Source organism: Hordeum vulgare, chromosome 2H (genome assembly GCF_904849725.1).
Source record: "Hordeum vulgare subsp. vulgare chromosome 2H, MorexV3_pseudomolecules_assembly, whole genome shotgun sequence".
Taxonomy (NCBI): domain Eukaryota; kingdom Viridiplantae; phylum Streptophyta; class Magnoliopsida; order Poales; family Poaceae; genus Hordeum; species Hordeum vulgare.
The window spans coordinates 61173680-61193495 of NC_058519.1; the positions used below are offsets into that span (position 1 = coordinate 61173680).

General features: G+C 43.6%; 1 protein-coding gene across 1 annotated transcript; it reads right to left on the bottom strand.

Moving 5' to 3' along the window:
• Positions 1-5623: 5623 nt before the first annotated feature.
• Positions 5624-15226, bottom strand: LOC123425462. The gene is made up of 6 exons (XM_045109167.1): positions 15003-15226; positions 13771-14063; positions 11870-13707; positions 11339-11760; positions 5772-5874; positions 5624-5665 (listed from the first exon to the last, which is right to left on the bottom strand). The coding sequence occupies exons 1-6, from the start codon at positions 15224-15226 to the stop codon at positions 5624-5626; spliced, it is 2922 nt and encodes a 973-aa protein (XP_044965102.1).
• Between the last annotated feature and the right edge of the window lie 4590 nt (positions 15227-19816).

The following is a 19816-nucleotide window of genomic DNA, read 5'->3' on the forward strand; positions in this document are numbered from 1 at the left end:
GTTGTGGTTATGGTAATATTGAAGTTATGCTAGTAAGGTGTTGTTGATCTAGAAATACTTGTGTAGAAGTTAGTGATTCCCGTAGCATGCACGTATGGTGAACCGCTATGTGATGAAATCTCAGCATGATTAGTCTATTGATTGTCATCCTTTGCATGGTGATCGGGATCGCGCGATGGTTTATACCTACCAACCCTTCCCCTAGGAGTATGCGTTGAATGCTTTGTTTCGATTACTAATAAAACTTTTGCAACAAGTATATGAGTTCTTCATGACTAACGTTGATTCCATGGTTTAGATGCACTTTCACCTTCCACCATCACTATCTTCTTAGTGCCGTGCAACTTTTGCCGGTGCACAAAACCCACGATTAGCCTCCCTCAAAACAGCCACCGTACCTACCTACTATGGCTTTTTTCAAAGTCATTCCGATATATATTGCCATGCAACTACCACCATGACATGTGCCACCACTTATACATTGCCATTGCATGATTGTAAGATAGCTAGCATGATGTTTCCACTAATGTCTATGCCATGCTAGATCATTGTCACGGTACACTACCGAAGGCATTCCATATAGAGTCATCATTGCTCTAAGTTTTGAGTTGTAAGTGTGATGATCATCATTGATGGAGCATTGTCCCATGTGAGGAAATAAAAGAGGCCAGCGAAGCCCATATACAAAAAGAGGCCAAAGATGCCCACCAAAAAAAAAGAGGCCAAAGAGCCCACCAAAAAAAATGAGAGAAAAAGAGAGAAGGGACAATGCTACCACTTTTCCACACTTGTGCATATTAAGCACTATGATCTTCATGATTGAGAGTCTCTCGTTTTGTCACCACCATATAGCTAGTGGGAAATTTTCATTATATAACTTGGCTTGTATATTTCAATGATAGGCTTCCTCAAAATTGCATTAGGTCTTCGTCACCAAGCAAGTTGGATGCACACCCACTAGTTTTTCTTTAAGAGATTTCACATACTCTTAGCTCTAGTGCATCATTTGTATGGCAATCCCTACTCATTCACATTGATATCTATTGATGAGCATCTCCACAGCTCATTGATATGCCTAGTTAATGTGATCATCTTCTCCTTGTTTGTCTTGCAACCTCCACCACACTCCACACCACTTATAGTGCTAAAACCATGGCTCACGCTCATGTATTGCGTGAGAGTTGAAAAGGTTTGAGAAAGTAAAGGTGTGAAAACAATTAATTGGCCAATACCGGGGTTGTGCATGATTTAAATTCGTTGTGCAATGATGATAGAACATAGCCAAACTATATGCTTTTGTAGGGATAACTTTCTTTTGGCCTTATTATTTTGAAAGTTCATGATTACCTTGCTAGTTTGCTTGAATTATTATTGTTTTCACGTCAATAGAAAACTATTGTTTTGAATCTAATGGATCTGAGCATTCACGTCACACAAGAGGAGTTACAAAGGACATATATGCTAGGTAGCACGAAAGCATCAAAAAATCATTCTTTATCACTTCCCTACTCGAGGACGAGCAAGAGTTAAGCTTGGGGATGCTTGATACGTCTCAAACGTATCTATAATTTTTGATGGTTTCATGCTGTTATCTTGTCATCTTTGGATGTTTTATGTACCTTTTATATCTTTTTTCGGACTAACTTATTAATTCAGTGCCAAGTGCCAGTTCCTGTTTTTTCTGTGTTTTTGGCTCTTTTCAGATCTGATTTTGGAACGGAGTCCAAATGGAATAAAAACCCCGAAATAATTTTTTCCCGGATGGAAGAAGATCAGGGGGCTTGAGGGCCAAGCCAGGAGAGCTACAGGGGGCCCACAAGCCCTGTAGCCGCCACCAGGGGGCGGCGGCTAGCAGGCTTGTGGCCTCCGTGGCGCCCCCCTCACCTAGCTCCTTCGCCTATATATTCCCTAAAATACATAAAAAATCAGGGAATCCACGAAAACACTTTTCCGCCGCCGCGAGCTTCCATTTCCGTGAGATCTCATCTGGAGACCCTTCCCGGTGCCCTGCCGGAGGGGACTTTGGAGTTGGAGGGCTTCTACATCAACATCATCGCCCCTCCAATGACTCGTGGGTAGTTCACTTCAGACCTACTGGTCCGTAGTTAGTAGCTAGATGGCTTCTTCTCTCTCTTGGATCTTCAATACAAAGTTCTCCATGATCTTCATGGAGATCTATCCGATGTAATCCTCTTTGACGGTGTGTTTGTCGAGATCCGATGAATTGTGAATTTGTGATCAGATTATCTATGATATATATTTGAGTCTTTGTTGATTTCTTATATACATGATTTGATATCCTTGTAAGTCTCTCCAAGTCTTGGGTTTTGTTTGACCAACTAGATCTATGATTCTTGCAATGGGAGAAGTGCTTGGTTTTGGGTTCTTACCGTGTGATGACCTTTCCAAGTGACAGTAGGGGCAGCAAGGCACACATCGTGTAGTTGCCATCAAGGGTAACAAGGTGGGCTTTGTCGTAGATATGAGATTGTCCATCTACATCATGTCATCTTGCTTAAGGCGTTACTCTGTTCTTTTGGACTTAATACACTAGATGCATGCTGGATAGCGGTCGACGTGTGGAGTAATAGTAGTAGATGTAGAAAGTATCGGTCTGCTTGTTTTGGACGTGATGCCTATAGATATAATCATTGTCATAGATGACGTCACGACTTTGCGCGGTTCTGTCAATTGCTCGACAGTAATTTGTTCACCCACCGTCTACTTGCTTTCATGAGAGAAGCCACTAGTAAACACTACGGCCCCCGGGTCTATTCACACCTATCGTTTCCACTTTCTCTTTTACTTTGCTTTGTTACTTTGTTGCTTTCATTTCTCACTTGGCAAACAATCTATAAGGGATTGACAACCCCTTCATAGCGCTGGAAGAAAGATTTTTTGTGTTTGTGCAGGCACTTGTGATACTTCTTCACTGGATCGATACCTTGGTTCTCAAAACTGAGGGAAATACTTACCACCGCTACGCTACATCATCCTTTCCGCTTCGAGGGAACACCAACGCAAGGCTCCAAGGCCACGGGGAAATCCTTTGCATATTTGCCTAGGAAGTCCCTAAAGACGTAGCCGTAGCAGAAGGATTCCTGGTGCCATTGTTGAGAAGTATCAAGAACAAGTCTCCCGTTAGCACGTGTTTCTGGCGCCATTGGAAGGTGTTTTGTTGCAGTAGCACCCGCCGACCAGTATCACCACTCGTGGCCTCCACCCTCGCCCGCGGCTAGGGTTTCTTCTCATATGCTTTTGCTACGCATCGCCTATGTCACAGTCGGGCCGAGCGCCGGCGACGAGGGCGCAGGATACATGAGCATGGCCTTCTTCTTGCGGTGCAGCCGCCGGCCTTGTCCTGCTCGAGGAGGAGGAGGAGCAGGAGGGGCGCACCCAACCACCAAGGTGGCCGCCGTCGAGGGTTTCTTACATCTGAGCCTCGACCTCCATGTCGTCGTCGTCCAGCCACTCAAGTTCAAGGTGTCCCCGTTCCCCTCTCCCCCCCTCTCTGTTTGGTTCTTTCGGGCAGCCGTGGATGTGGTTTCCCACCCATGCCTCTATGTTTGCTATGCTTTGTTGTGGATGCAGGGAAGGAGAGGTCGTGGCGAGGGCACCATGGCGGATGTTCTGGAGCTCGGCGTCATCTCTACGGGAGGACTGGCTTGTGGAAGTCATGCATGATGCATATGGTTAGACCTTTCATCCTGTAAGGCCCTCCTTACTATTCCATCACTAATTCCTGGGCTTGCCAAAATCATTAATTGACCGTTCTCTGTTTCCATCTAATTCTGGAAACGATTGCCTGAAGCAAATCTACTAGATGATCTCAAATCCCAGCTTGGGCCCCAATTAATTTTGATTTTGAGTATCCATGTTGTACACAAATGTTAATTAATTTGTTCAGGTCGTTTCGAAACTGTTTATATCACGTTTAGATTATAGAAATTATTTAGTAACCACCCCGATTGTGCCATTGAATTGTGTACTGGAATTTGGTGCCGTATAGGTGGACATACTTCTCCAGGTCTGGTGTATTCCAGGTCTAGGGCACTTCGTATTATTCATTGTGGTTGCATGAATTCAACATAGCAAAAAGATACTTTTGTTTCTGCATATGACTTGATCTTTTGTTTCATGCAAATGGATGGACCAAGCTAAGAGTTTGAAAAAAATGGGATTATTTTGGACCCATGTGTTCTCTGAAATCTCTAAGACAGCACACCAACACGCTCATTCTAACATAATATTGTTTTATGGCCCACATATCATGTTTCATTTTCCTCTCCTACATTACTATGCTACTGTGCGCTATTTCGATGACCAGATTGTTCTAGGTCTTAGCAAAAGCAGAGCCTAACGTTGAAGAATTGTTTGTGTCCTTCGATCTTCCAGGCTTTCAAAATGATTGGTTTATTTACTAATTCGGGATTTTGCCATGCATTTACTAGCAGATTTCTCATGTTGGGCGATGGAATAAGGATATGCACATTTTAGACGTTCTGTCGGAGAAAGCATCAACTGATTGTGATGACAAATAGAGCTGAAAATATGTACCTGCTGTATAAACATGGAGTCAGGCTGATGTTTGTGTGAAAATAGATGACAACCGCAGTTTAGAATCTTCATAAACACTTAATATAGACCTTCCTGGGGATGTGTTTCCACTGTTTACATGAACAGGTTTTAGAAGCACAGATCATTGCCACTTTAACTTAAAAGAACTTATGCAGACAATTTATTTGTTTCTTCTAAATTATGCTCTTTATTTGTAATGTCTGACTCCCTCTCTAAATTAATGTTTCTGTCTAAATCTATGTATATGTGTGCAGATTTGGGCAGAATTCGATGAGAAAGAATTGTATTGAAGAGTATTGCATGCTTCCGTCCTTTATGGTAGTCGCTTCAGTTTGACCAGACACCTGGCATGGTGCTTTCTTCCATATATTGTTCTCTAGAAAATTTTCCTTGTGTATAGTATATTGGATTCGATGATTATTATTTTAGCTTCTTCAGACGCTTTTGTTCTTCTTTTAAGATCGGGATGACTTTCCATGCTGTTATATACCATATAAGAGCTCTCTGGCAGAGATTACTATGTTTCACTCCGAAGAATACAAGAAAATGGAAGGTACCCAACCTTAGTGCAAGCGTTGTGAACATATATCTGGTCCTCTTGATTGGACTATTGGCAGCCTTTTATTTTGCACAAACTGTTCATATATATGCATCTGTTTTTGTAACTACAAAATGTAGTAAGTGTACTCCAGCGATGTATATATATATTTATTTACTTAAGAACAACCTTTCCATAAAGGAGGTCATACGCTCCATACTGACAACACTCGCAAGTATTTCAACCATTTAGTATTTATGTGTGAGGGAGTATCCATGCTTGGATTGGCAGAGATCCCCACTTTCGGACCTTTTCCCATTCAAACTTCATATCTCTAGAGCTCCAATGAAATTTGGCGAAGAAGAAAGCTTGGTCTTATGATGTACTACATTTTTTTAATGTAACTCTTTGCTTGAAAAAAAATCATTCCATAAAGGAGTACAACATTTTTTGTTGTCCTATGACTATGTTCATGATTTTTCTTTGCAGACAATAAAGGGGTCTTGGCTACAGAGTTGAGACCCACATGTCTGGGAACATATTCTTTCCCTGTAGAATGGTTTTTATTTCAGCTTCATTAGATGCACATATTAATTAGATTACTTTGTAGCTACATTTTGATTTTGATTTTTGTGTGATGTTTTCTTAGGTATGCTTGCTCTTCCCAAATGCGTTGATGGTTTAGATGAAATGCTAGATTTTGATTTTGATTTTTCTGTGATAGTTTTTGTGCATTTGAATTTGACATGCCTCTTATCTTCAAGGCTATCCTATATTATTCTTAGTTTTTTGTGAATTTAATATGCTCCTATAGGAAACCAGGAGGGTCCCCATCCGTCTCTCGAGTGCCTTTTTCCACTTGCTTTTCTTATAGAGTTACCGCAACATCCACAATGCTTTCTTTAGTTAACAAATTCTATAAAACATTTGTAAGTAAGTATGCACTGCATTAGTTAGCGCTGATGCATACATGTGGTGAGTGGCATGGCCATTTCGTGATTAACACTATAACTACGAAGTAAAACTCAGACGTTTGATTAGCTTTACTAATAATGCTTTGTCACGAGTGGGCATTTTTCCTTATATTCATATAGACAAAAAAATCTTTCAATATTGACATCATGATATGTTCGAAATGTTGAGGTGAACATACAATTGTTGTACCAACTATGGAACCCCAAATGAAGAGCAAGGGGCACCAACCATTGGATTGAGCAAGGACACCAATGTCAAAGGACACAACTATGTATCTAACTATCTATATGCTACGAGAGTTCAACAGAGAAATTCTGTTCTATATCATTTTTCTGAACACAACCTTGACTCTAATCACTAGATAAACAATGTCCAACTCCAAGAATGCATTGGAGAGAAGCAAACAGTCTCAGATGTTAGGCACACCAAGTTGCTTCGACAAGAGGCGCAATGCTGATTTCAGGTAACACGACTTTAATTTTCCCTACTACTGCAAGTAGTTTAATTAAACCTACGACTCCATAGTCCTCCATGAAAGATATAACCTTCTTCTGGATTTCCTAAAATGTCACCATGATCTCTTTGCTAATTGGATGTAGGACCTGATATATTGACTTGATAGCTATATACCAAGTGCATTGCTTTGAATGGTGGATGCTGATTTCAAGCACTGCATGCCATCTAGAGTAGATCAGGCCGTGTCGTGAAGCCGGTATTGGGTTCAAGTTGTGCACAATCTAGAGTACAAAGTAGTTTGAGTGTAGATATGTCAACATGAAGATGTTAGATTTTTAAAGCGTTTAGGATGGTGTAGAAATTTTGTTCAACTTCAGATTCAAGTAGCACACATCATGCCATGTATCTGCAGCAATTTCCAGACTGAACCAGTGAGTAATAATAATGTCATAGCACTGCTAATATGACATGTGGACATGAACAGCTCATGTTGGAGAAGGAGCGCGCGACGGTAGCACCATCGAACCAGCGGATGGAGCGGGACGAGATGGCGGTGTAGAGGGAACACGTGGAGGAGCATAAGGTGGCGCTGCGTGATACGTCTCCGTCGTATCTACTTTTCTGAACTCTTTTGCCCTTGTTTTGGACTCTAATTTGCATGATTTGAATGGAACTAACCCGGACTAACGCTGTTTTCAGCAGAATTGCCATGGTGTTATTTTTGTGCAGAAATAAAAGTTCTCGGAATGTCCTGAAAATTTACGGAGAATTTTTCTGGAATAAAAGAAAAATACCTGCGCAAAGATCCACCGGAGGGGGCGTGCCAGTGGGCCACAAGCCCACAGGCCGTGGCCACCCCCCTAGGCCGCGCCGTGAGGGCTTGTGGGGCGCACGTGGCACCACCACCCCAAACTCAGCTCTATATCTTCCGTCTCGCCCGAAAAAAAACAGAGAGAAGGTTTCATCGCGTTTTACGATACAGAGGCGCCGCCACCTCCTGTTCTTCATCTGGAGGGCAGATCTGGAGTCCGTTTCGGGCTCCGGAGAGGGGAAATCTTCGCCATCGTCATCATCAACCTTCCTCCATCGACAATTCCATGATGCTCTTCACCGTTCGTGAGTAATCTCATTGTAGGCTTGCTGGACGGTGATGAGTTGGATGAGATCTATCATGTAATCGAGTTAGTTTTTGACGGGGATTGATCCCTAGTATCCACTATGTTTTAGATTGATGTTGCTACTACTTGACTATGCTTAATGCTTGTCACTAGGGCCCGAGTGCTATGATTTCAGATCTGAACCTATTATGTTGTCGTCAATATATGTGTGTTTTAGATCCTACCTTGCAAGTTGTAGTCACCTACTATGTGTTATGACCCGGCAACCCCGGAGTGACAATAGCCGGAACCACTCCTGGAGATGACCATAGTATGAGGAGTTCATGTATTCACCGCGTGTTAATGCGTTGGTCCGGTTTTTTATTAAAAGGAGAACCTTAATATCCCGTAGTTTCCATTAGGACCCTGCTGCCACGGGAGGGATGAACAATAGATGTCATGCAAGTTCTTTTCCCTAAGCACGTATGACTACATACGGAATACATGCCTACATTAGATTGACGAACGGGAGCTAGTTCCTTATCTCTCCATGTTATAGTTGTTACATGATGAATCACATCCGTCACACTCACACATCACCGATCCACTGCCTACGAGTCTTTTATTACTGGTCATCGCTACGTTACTTTGTCTAGGCTTGTCCCTTGCTACAAAAGGGATTGGACCACTTTGCTACTACTGTTGCTACTGCTGTTACTCTGCTGCTGCTGCTACTGCTGTTCCTTGCTACTTCACTGTTACTTGTTGCAAGATCCTTTTCCGACACTGTTGTCGGGGAAGAATAGTTACTCGCCCACGTGCAACCTACTCGCGCCATTGATACAACAGTTAGGAATAGTCTGCTGTCAACAGATCATTTCTGGCACCGTTGCTATCATACTACTTTGTTACTGATACTTTGCTTGCAGACACTAATCTTTCAGGTGTGGTTGAATCTGACAAACTCAACTGCTAATACTTGAGAATATTCTTTCGCTTCCCCTTTGGCGAACCAACAAATTTGGGTTGAATACTCTACCCTCCAAAACTGTTGCGATCCCCTACACTTGTGGGTTATCACTGCGCAGGGCATCCACGCTGTCGGTGTCAGGCATGGCGTTGATCTATGGCACGTTCGACGGTGGCCCACGACCCGAGAGCTTTCTACCACCAGCGTTGTCGAGGCAGCAGCCACGGGTGAGCTGGAACGACCTGATAGAGCAGGTGTTTGACAAGGACGAGGATGGATAGATAGTGCTGCGCAGCCCCTCCCCTCCTTCGTGACGCCGATCGTGTATGTAAAGTCCCTTCTTTTTGCTCTTGCGTTGTAAATTATTTTCATAGGATGTTGTTCATTATTTTTTTATTGTGTGTTGTTCTCCAGTGCTTTTTGTTCATGTAATTAGTCCTATCCCACCACGTCTGAAAATCGCAGCAATGCTGAAAGACTGGCAAATTTTGAATCAAAATTCCAAATAGTGAGGACACCATTGTGGGTTGTTTTTTGATGAGAATAGTTTTTGTAGATGTGTATATTGTCCAATTTGAAATTATGGTTGGTTCTGGTGGTTCAGTAGAGGATTGGCAATTTGTGGTGAATTTTAATGAAATGGACAAAATAGGGCATGTAAAAAAAACAGAGTAGAACTAGTCGGCATAGATATGCCCACATAAACCAGGTGCGGACATGTGGCGCATCTATGCCGACAGTCTGCTTGCCGTCGGCATAGATGCGACCAGGCAAACCATATGCTGCCACGATGGCTCGTCTATGCCGATGGCCAGGCTGTCGGCATAGATATACCACCTATGCCGACGGCTAGGCCGTCGGCGTATAGTATGGCCTAGATGCCCCGCGGAGTGACACGTGGAGCATCTATGCCTACGGCTAGGATGTCGGCATAGATTTACCATCTATGCCGACGACCTAGCCGTAGGCATAGATGCGCCACGTGTCACTCCCTGGACGACCGGCGCAGTAACGGCGCCGTTGGAGACCGTCTCGTGAAAAAATACGCCGAGGGCCAAACTACGCCGACGGCTGTACGGAAACTGTAGGCATAGATACCTATGCCGACGGCCGGCGCATCTACGCCGACGGGGATATTGCCGACGGCAGCCGTAGGCATATACCTATGCCTACGATAAGAGGCCCTATGCCGACGGCCTGTGGCCGTAGGCATAATGAAAAATTCTAGTAGTGGGGTGTCTGGCAGGGGTCGATGAGTTCAAGTCGGCTGAGCGCGAAGGACGGAACATTTTGTTTGGGCTTTTATTTCTGCTTTTGCATCTTTTCATTTTAATAAAAATCTAAAAAAAACTCCTAAATATGTGTTTTTCTTTGACTTTTGATTTATACCATCATATAACAATATTGATTGACACCTATTTAGAAGTTTTTATGGATTTTTAGTCAAGTACTCCCCCGTTCCTGAATATAAGACCTTCTAGAGATTACACTATAGACTACATACAGAGCAAAATAAGTGAATCTATATTTTAAAATATGTCTATATACATACATATATAGTCCATAATGTAATCTGTAAAAGGTCTTTATATTTAGAAACGGAGGGAGTAGAAAATCTGCAAAAGCAAAAGATAAACAAAAACGCAAAGGGCCTAGGGGTGGGTAAGCCGCGTGATGACTGTACAAACGTATTCCATCAGAGACATGTACTGTATCTTTTATACAGAAGAGGTATTCGGAAAGAAAAAGATAATCTAAACGGGCCTAACGTAAGCGGCGACCGGGAAGGAGCAGGCCCCGCTTCCGCCTCCGCGCCATGGCGGCAATCAGCTCGGCGCGGATGCCCAACATCCCAACTCTGCAGGTGCCGTTTACCTTCCGCTCTTGTCTCCTCCCCTCCTGGGCGCCGCCCGCATTTGCCTGGGATCCGCCGGAGATCCGGCCTCCGGCGCCCCTCGTCGCCCTCGAGATGTTAATGCCAGTTTATCGACAAACTTTTAGGGTTCACAATCACATAGACTTAGGCAGCCAGACACCTTCTGTACTCAAACCAGCAGCGGGGATTGATCCGAGAAGCAAAAAAATTGGGCTTTCAGGGGGATCGCTGCTGACGGCGGTAGTGTTAAATGGCCAATCGTGGCAGAAAATTCAGCTTTCGCGGTCCTCGAATAAACCTGGATTTCACAATGTTGCTGTGCGGATTCTACTTTCAGTTTAAATCGTTTATTATAGGCTTACCATCCGTGACTACACTTAGAGAATATCATCATTAGCCAGCCGATTAGGAGGATAAACTTGCCGAGCCTTTAGTATGTGTACTGAAGTCGGTACTTCTTCAGCGAGTCTGACTGCTCAATGTCCTACAGAACAATGCAGACCATCAGCCCATCAGACTTGGGCATTTTTAAGCTCGAAATCCAGTAGATACATCGGAGAGTGGTTAATTTGTTTGATAGTTTTGTCTTTCTGTTGTCACCACCATATCGACGATTTGATCATTTTCACACTTTTGTGGCATTTCTTCTAATAATACAAATACGACACCCATATAGATGCACACATATATTAAGAGAATTGATGGAGTCCCTTATTGTACTGCAACGTATAATTCACCACAACTGTGGGTGGAGAATCTCCTACAACTTGCTTATGAAATGAGAAATCAAATGTGTTCAGACTTCAGAAGTCCTACTGCCATCTTCTAATCTGCGGTTGAATTGTAGTCAGTCACGGGACATAAGCTCTTTTGCTCTTGCCACAAGAGCAGACATAGGCGTGCTGTACTCCATGAAACCTGCATCACCCATGAAGAGCTTGTAGTTCTCAGCCTTTGACACTGTTTGTTCCACCCTTGATAATGCTTCCATTATCTTCAATTCGTTGAAGCAATCTGCATAGAGAGAATTGCGCTCTGTCAAGTGTATGACTTGCTCAAGTACCACCCTCCTGATCCCAGGATAATGAGCGCTAGGTTTCATATTTGCATTTAGTATGTGAACAAGCCTCTTCAGAAATCTCTGCTTAATCTGATCATCATTATCTAGTTGTTGGGTAAAGTCTTCAGGGATAACTTTGCATGTCTGTGAACTAAGTCCAATCAAGATCTCTAGTTCGGCCCCATCCGCGTTCATTATTCTTTCCAACACCTGTAATGCGATGTATCATTATCAGTCAAAATATGATGTATAGCCCTATCTATATAGTCCAGTGGTAATGCGTAATAGTGCACTTATTGCTTGAATTAGCAGGGCTCACCTCTCCTAAGGTATGAGATAACTCCTTCAGGTCTGACTCTTTGAGCTCAGATCGAGCGTGCATGCACAGATTACGCAACAGACTTGCTGCCACATATATATACTTCTTATCATGGATCATAATTTTGAGTTCCTTCATGAACTCTGGTTCCTTCAATATAACTAAGCAGTTATAAGCACTTTCTATTGTCAGCATTGCCAGTGCTTGCCCGGCGACCTTTCGCAGTAAGTGATCAGCATTGGTACTCGTGGTTCCTTCTGCACCAAGAAATGCCTGCACCAGCCTGGTAATGATCAGTTGGACGCAACCAATGTCCTGCCTCGTTTTCTCATCAATGGCAATGTTTCTGAGGACTGCCGCAACCAACTTTCCTGAGTCCTGGCTGCTGCTGTTGTCTCCAAGGATGTCTGAGAGGTTACTCAATAGGAAAGGATGTTTTGATATCTTGTACCGCAGTGTGATGCCGATTTCCCCGCCAATGCTTGTGAGCCTTTGCAGCACCTTCAGTGACGATTTCAGCAGGATCTTCTGTTGCGCCTCAGTATTCATCGTGTCACTTCTGTAGCTTGTGAATCCTATGATCTTCGGAATGAGGTCATCTGCTTTGCTAATTTTCACGCATATGTCCTGATCACAACTAGCAAGACTGTCTATAATTGACATGGCTAGTGCAGGCAGAAGATCCTGGTCTGTGAGCAGCTGATCCTTGGGCATTGACCAGAATTCTGAAATTCGCTGCCAGCATCTGAGCATGCAAGACTTCTGTTCATAGGTACCAACTTGTTCGGTCGAGTTCGTTTGTGTTTGCATCCGATTTTCGGTGTCCAGAGCCAGAAGTTGACTTTGTCTCTGCATTTGGTTGTCAGCTGCTTGTTGGCTATCTTCTGTATTGAGAACTGGATCATCTCTTTCTTCTTGTTCATCATATGTGTCTAGGAGTGGATTTCCTCTTTTTAGTCTGCTACCAGTGTCAAGAAGTGCAGATACAAGCTGGATTGTACCAGGGATAGTGACCAGACGAAGGTTCTTTGCAAGTTCACTGGTGACCTTTGCGGCATATATTCTGATATCTGTATCCTCTGGACTTGTCCGATCCAACATTCTGATTATTCTGTCCACCGCCTTGGTAGAAGTAGTGAGTGTTGAAAGTAGCTGTGCCTTGGTTGGCCCCCATTGCAGAAAGCTGTGCATCACCCGAATACCTTGAAGCTGATTCATGGGTGAATCTGAGTTTAGAGAATCTATGGCAAAGCTGCTGAGGCTGATCTTCTTTGGAGCAAGCACACCTTCTTGCATGCATTTCTCCAGGGCATATGCATAGTACAAATCGACAGATTCCACTCCCCTGTAACCTCTGAACCCACCACAATGGACAAGGAATCTCCGAGGGATGAAAGAAAAGAACTTGAGCATGCAAGCCACAGCATAGAGGACTCCTTGGCCAAGCACCATCCAATAGAAAATTCTGAGAGATGCTACCAGGTTCTGATCTTCACCATTCTTGTACCTATGCTGTAAGCTCAAGCTTGCTAGGCAGATACGTAACACTGCTGCTGGAACCTGGAAGTTGCCAAATGATTCCACCACCAAGGCACACACTTGGATTATCACGACAGCATAAATGTTTATGAATGGATCTAAGTGTAGCATGTACACCTGCATCCCTAGCGCAGCAATCATGCACAAGTTTATAACAATTCGGTGACAAATTTCTTGTTTGCTGCCAAGAATACTATCCGCTAGTCTGATAATCCTGGAGAACCGTAGCCTGCTTATTGTTACCAATAGCACTGGTACAAGTAGTGCTGTGAATACAATCCAACTGGTCGGGCTTATCCGTTCGTTGGATGGATCATGATCATGATCATAATCATCACCATCTGTGTATTGATTAACTTGATTTGATAGAGGGGGAGCCGTCAGTAGGATTGCAACCAAGGGGCTCCATAGCGATATGGCACGGTGTAGCGGATTGCATATGTGGAGTTTCAGCCCAGATAGGAACCGACCAGTCACAAGTATTATTACCATCGATAGAATCATCGTATCAGACAGATAATCTTTCTTCCAGAGGATCACGAAAATATCAAGAAAGCATAGTACCGCAACCAGTCCATTCCAGCCCACAGGTCTAAAAGCTCCCCTTGTGTTAAAGAAGATTTGGTAATCCATTCTGTTGTTGCGGGTGAACATCCTGAAGTATGTATATATACATTCATTTAATTATATATGGGCATTATATAAATCACAAATCCTAGATGGTGTGTTAGATCATAATGTTTGAGAAAAAGGTAGACATGCTTTCAGTAGATCACAAGGCCTTCTACAATGCAAGGTTCTTAGGGGAGGTGCTTCGAAAAATGAATTAGTTTTTACCTAAGCATTGGTGCTAATTTGTAGATAGACGCTTAGGCACCCCTTCAGTAGAAATAAGCATTGATGCATAATAAAAAATTGATTTATTTTACTAATCAGTTCTCTAAGCACCTTGCATTGTACTCCCTCTGTAAAGAAATATTACACACAGAAATATTAGAGAAATATAAGAGCGTTTATAGATAACTAAAGTAATGATCTAAACGCTCTTATATTTCTTTATGGAGGGAGTACAAGGTCTAACAAGGATGGGTTCTTAGTTTGGACCTTTAAGCTTTCATGAGAAGTTTTGCAGCAGTGCGCTAATTAATTTCATCCAGTAGAAAGTTACAGCAATATTCTAGGGAAATATCAAGTGCATACCTATATTTTGAGTGTAAAATTTCTGTATATAACTACTGACATGTTATGTACATATGTCTGAGTTTATGTACCCCTTTATGAGTTTCTAAACTTTAAAAATATCCCAAAAATTATAGTACTATAAAGTCCTAATAACATCTGGATATATCTTTTTTGTGTTTTCTATTTGGCTGTAAGGACATCTCCAACAGGCTCCCCTACTCACTCCACCCACATATGTCTGGATCGGACTTCGGGCCTCCAATCTTCCCTAATAATAAAGCGCGGAGCGCTTCTGCCGTCCGTCGTGTCAATTTTGCATAAAAACCCATGTGTTTTATTGAAATCAACCCGCAGTCCTCTATTAAGTGGAAAAAAACGTTTCATTTTTTCAAAACAACCCCTGTCCCATTACCTCCGTCTTCCCCACCCCGCAGACCTCCTGCCTCCTTTGTATCCAGATCGAGACAAAGAGAGAAGAAGAGGGGAGCCACCACCGCCCGCGCCGTCCTTCGTCCCAGTTGGCCCCTGCTGCAACTGCAACGACGCGTGGATCCCCGGCGAGGCGGCGGCTTCCGGGTGAGGTCCGGTGAAGGCATGGGCAAGGGGCGCCAGGAATAGCAAGATCCAGTCCGACATGGCTGGAGCTATCGGAGCCCATGACCGTCGACGAACTCTAAGGTGCGGCGCTGCAGATCGGGCGGCAGCGGCGGCAGGTTGGGCACCAGAGGCGGCAGCCTGGGCACCAGATCCTTGGCTTCGTCGACGGCGCCACCAGCGCCGCCGCCCTTCCCTTTGAGCTCCCTCCCGTCGCAGGACGCGAGGAGCTCCACCAGCAGTAGCAGGAGCGCGACGGCCAGACGCTTCGCCATTGCTAACCAAGAACCAGCAATACCCTCTGCAGTGAGCAAACACGCGTTGTGCTGACGAGCGCCGCGTACGTTCACCTGAAGCAAGCAGAGATCTCCAAATACACCAGGAACCTTGCTCCGGCCAACCGTGCGATTCTGTTGTCAGGCCCTGCGGGTAAGCCATCTTCATCACAACAGCTCAAGGACTTAGCTTAGCCATTCTCCCGCTGCTTCGCACCAAGTAATTTAAGTCACATATGCATTTTGATGTTGATCTTTGTATGAGTTACTGGTAGCCTTTTTAGCTGTACTGAAGTTTGATTTCGTGCTCATGGTTTTGTCATTCACATAATTGAAAGAATAGATACGTGTTTTTTTACTAGTGATATCTCAGGAAATTGAATGCTCTTACTTCGTTATATTATTTAAATTGAATCGGATCTCCTTAAGTTTCTTACTCTGGATAAATTAGGAAGTGACACAATACTTTGGCCTATTTCCAGCTGCAATTTAACCTTATCTTGACTACTATTGCTCTATTGGACATTTTTGGGGTTTCAGGTTGGGTTTTTGTTGATTCAGTTCTGCACCGGCTGGCACCTCTCTGGATTGGGGCACGAGGGCTTGAATTTACCTGGGAGTACATATTCCAAGGACTTGAAGCAAATGCCAATCTTGTAATGCTACTACATAGTGTGAAAAATATGAAGTCAGGTTCCTTGTTTTGGTTATCCTGATTTCAGAAGACTTACTTTTGTACTTCTGTAGGTGATGACCCTCTCCCTTGCTGTATTAGGATCCTTGATGTGGCTGAGGAAGAACAAACCTAGGACTTTAATTCCAATAATTTATGCATGTGCTCTGCTTCTGGCAACAATGCCATCTATCACCAGGTTATCCCACTATCACGCTGCAGTAACCCTCAAAGGGAAAAATTATCATGCTCCAACATATGTTGATATTCTTATTTCCTTTTTTTAAGAAATAGTTCTTGGTTATGATGTAGCAAGTAGATGTCGGTGAATCTAGCAGGATTCACGTTGATGTATGCACAAAATTTAAGTAGAGGTGACATTCAATTTTTAACTATATAAATTTGTTCATGGGTGATTCCAAACGACTCATTGCAATGTTGTTTTAGTGGTAGTTTTTTCCAACTTTCTAAGCATTTTTTTACACTCGGTGCAACGCACGGGCCCTTTTGCTAGTTGGCTCCAATATTCCGACTAGGCAAGCAAAGACTACCAGCCATCACCCCGTACTCATTTCTCAAAAAAAAAAAAACTATCTCCCCTACTCTGGTGGTATCAAATGGAGAGGTGAATAGGGGACTTGGACTGTCCGCCAGGTTGGCATGGCATGTTGACGTGAACCCATAAACCTCACACGAGCCCCTCCTCATCCCCACTCCCCCCGCCCTCTCCACTCTCTGCGCACCCCCCCCCCCCCCGCGCCCCCCACCCCCATGGTGGTTGCCAGGACTGCGTGGCCACATGTCAGTAATTTGTGGGTCATGGCGCGGGATGCCGTCATGACTGTGGGGGTGGCAGCCCATGGCGGCTTAAGTTTGCTGGTGCTCTTTAGCACAGGGTCTTGAGCTTCGGAGTGGAAACTCTAGGTCCGAGTTGCGTCGATTGTATCTGGTAATGGTGATGTTCCACCTCAATCCTTTGTCGGAGAATTTGTGGAGTTTAATCAGACTTCTTTTTCGGGGTGAAAACCCAAGACGGCGGCGGGGCTCGAGCGATGTTGCGTTCTTGAAGATGTTGTTGTTGAAGCATTTTTCCACGGTCTGCGTGCTGTCATCGTGGTGGTTGATGTAGATAGTAGATGCTGCATGTTTGTGTTCCCTTCAACAGGACTTTCGGAAGTCACTTTTTTCCTTTTTCTTTTCTTTGTATGTTTTGGCGTTGGTTGTTTGCATCCTAATTATGGATAAACCGGTTGCGTACTCATGATGCTTGTATTCTCTTGATGTGATGTTATAAAAGAAATGCTTCTTCACATGCCTTGCTAAGAGCATCTACAACCGGAGTCCTCATACCCTCCCTAAATGCCGTGGCAGGCTGCCCAGACTATATTATGCCACCCAACCAGGCTACCCACAGCTGGCCAAATGTCCGGACTGACCTGCACTTCCCATATTCAGCCCAAATTTGGGACGGATATGTAGACAAACGGAGGCGCCCGAGCACGCCCGTCATGTACGCTCTAACTGCTAGGGCCATGCGGGGATACAGAGAGACCGCTGGTCCGACGGGTACCTTCTCCGCTACACGTCGCATGGTGCCGCTCTAGCGTGTCGTCCGAGGGAGAAGGTCAACTATTTAAGCCAGACGATGGCAGTGAAACCCTATCGTCCCTATTTCCCCTTTCTCATGTCCTCTCTGTCGCCGCTATCACTTCAAATCTGTCCGCTGCTACCATGCCAAGTCGCCGGATCACCACCTAGGTCATGCCCACTCCAGAGCGGAGGGTGCAACTGTCGGAGCATATCCTAGTGCAAATGAATGTTATGTTATATTGCCCCTTGTGATGGAAACCTTTATTATGCAATCCGTTACTTTTATTATCACCATCACAAGTTTATACAACGCTTAATTTCCCTTACACTAAATGATTGAACATGTTTAGAAGCATTTTTTATTGCTTTGTGCACCAATAACAACTTACTTGAATGATCTTATTGAATCCATAGATAGGTATGATGGACTCTTAAAATATGGATTTGGGTTTAAGGTTTTGAATGCACAAGTAGTATCTCTACTTAGTGCGGAGATTTGGCTAGCAAAGGTATTGGGCAAGCACCACATGTTAGAGGATCTATAACAATATAACTTCTATGTGAATATGAACGAGCATAAATCATTATGTTGTCTTCCTTGTCCAATGTCAACAATTTTGGCATATTATAATTAATAGGGTCTCACAATCATAAAAGATGTCAAGGATAGTGTATTTGCATGTAAATCTTCTCTCCCCTTATTAATTCTATCATGTGTTGCATCACCGTCCAATGCTATGTTTGTCAACCTTCAACAAATTTTACTACTTATACTTTTCCTTATGTGATGTCATTACATACTATAAGATTGGCATATGATCTTTTGCATTATTTTCCTTTATTTTGATTGTAGAAAGAAAGTAAAGAAGAAAAACTTAATCTAAACTTTATTATATAACTCTCACTCGATTACATAGATAGATAGATAGATCACGTAACTAGCACTCAAAAGAAAAGGATCAAACTAAACTTTTATTTGAATAAATTTCAAAATAGCTAAAGATCAAACTACGATGGATAAAGATAAATAAGAGTGATGGTGATACGATACCGGGGCGCCTCCCCCAAGCTTGTCACAAGCCAAGGGGAGTGCCCATACTCGTGTACTCAAGTCTCCTTCTTTGAAGGTGAAGATGGAGGAGGTGGTGTAGATGACGAGGTAGGGTCAAACTTTGTACTCCGACTTCCATGGTAGTGGCTCACCATTATAAGAAGATGCACGAGTCTCCAGAGTCCTGCAACTAGAAGCGAAACGCATACCTTTAAACCTTGCTTTGTACTCAAAGATTTGGTTTTGAAAACCGAAGATTTGGCCTTGCAAAAAATTGATTTGCTCGTTGAGGGTGAAGACGATATCCTCCAAGGGCCTGCCATCCATCTTCAGATCCCGGGTGAATTATGTTTTCATGGAGTGGTTGGCACTGAGTCCACGCTCGACCATGCCTTCACACCTGAAGATCTCCTGCTCCACTTCCTCAAGCCTAGCTTCCACGACCCCCATCTTCTTGGGCCCTTGAACATCCCGGTGTGCAGCACCCCATCACGCATCTCAATGGTTTGAGGGTGCTTCATCACCTACGATAAGTAGGGGTTGATGAACCTCTCGAAGAACTTGTCCTTGGAGGAGCTTGATGATGCCATGGTAATCTAAAGCTGTCAGAAAAAACACGAAACAAGAATAGAGGATTTATCTCTGGTACTGGGGTCAAATCATCGTGAGATATATATAGAGATTTTTTATACAAAGAAACACGTGTTCCACAAGAAAACAAAGCCATGAAGGTGCCCGAGAGGCCCATTAGACATCAGGCCGTGTCAAGGAGGGCCTGGCGCGCCCTGGTGTCTAGTGGACACCTGGGTTGCCTTCCCGTGTGTTTCTCAGTTTCCTAATTTTTCTAATATTCCAAAACTGACAGAAAATATTTTTGCGGAACTTTCTAAGCCCGTTTACTTACTGTATCACATACCTCTTCCTTTTAAGGGTTCTCGAGTGTTCTGGAAGGTCTCCCTAATGTGCTCCTTCGGTGTCATGGTTTGGATAATATTTGTTTCAAAATTAATTGGTGTACCTGAAATATAATTCTTTATTCTTTG

Coding starts and splice junctions, on each gene's coding strand:
- LOC123425462 (XM_045109167.1), bottom strand. CDS start 15,226: ATGTCGGACTGGATCTTGCTATTCCTGGCGCCCCTTGCCCATGCCTTC. Junction 13,708..13,770: donor GACGGCTCCCCCTCTATCAA/ATCAAGTTAATC, acceptor CATCCAACGAAC/GGATAAGCCCGACCAGTTGG. Junction 5,666..5,771: donor AACGCATTTGGGAAGAGCAA/GCATACCTAAGA, acceptor ACCATTCTACAG/GGAAAGAATATGTTCCCAGA.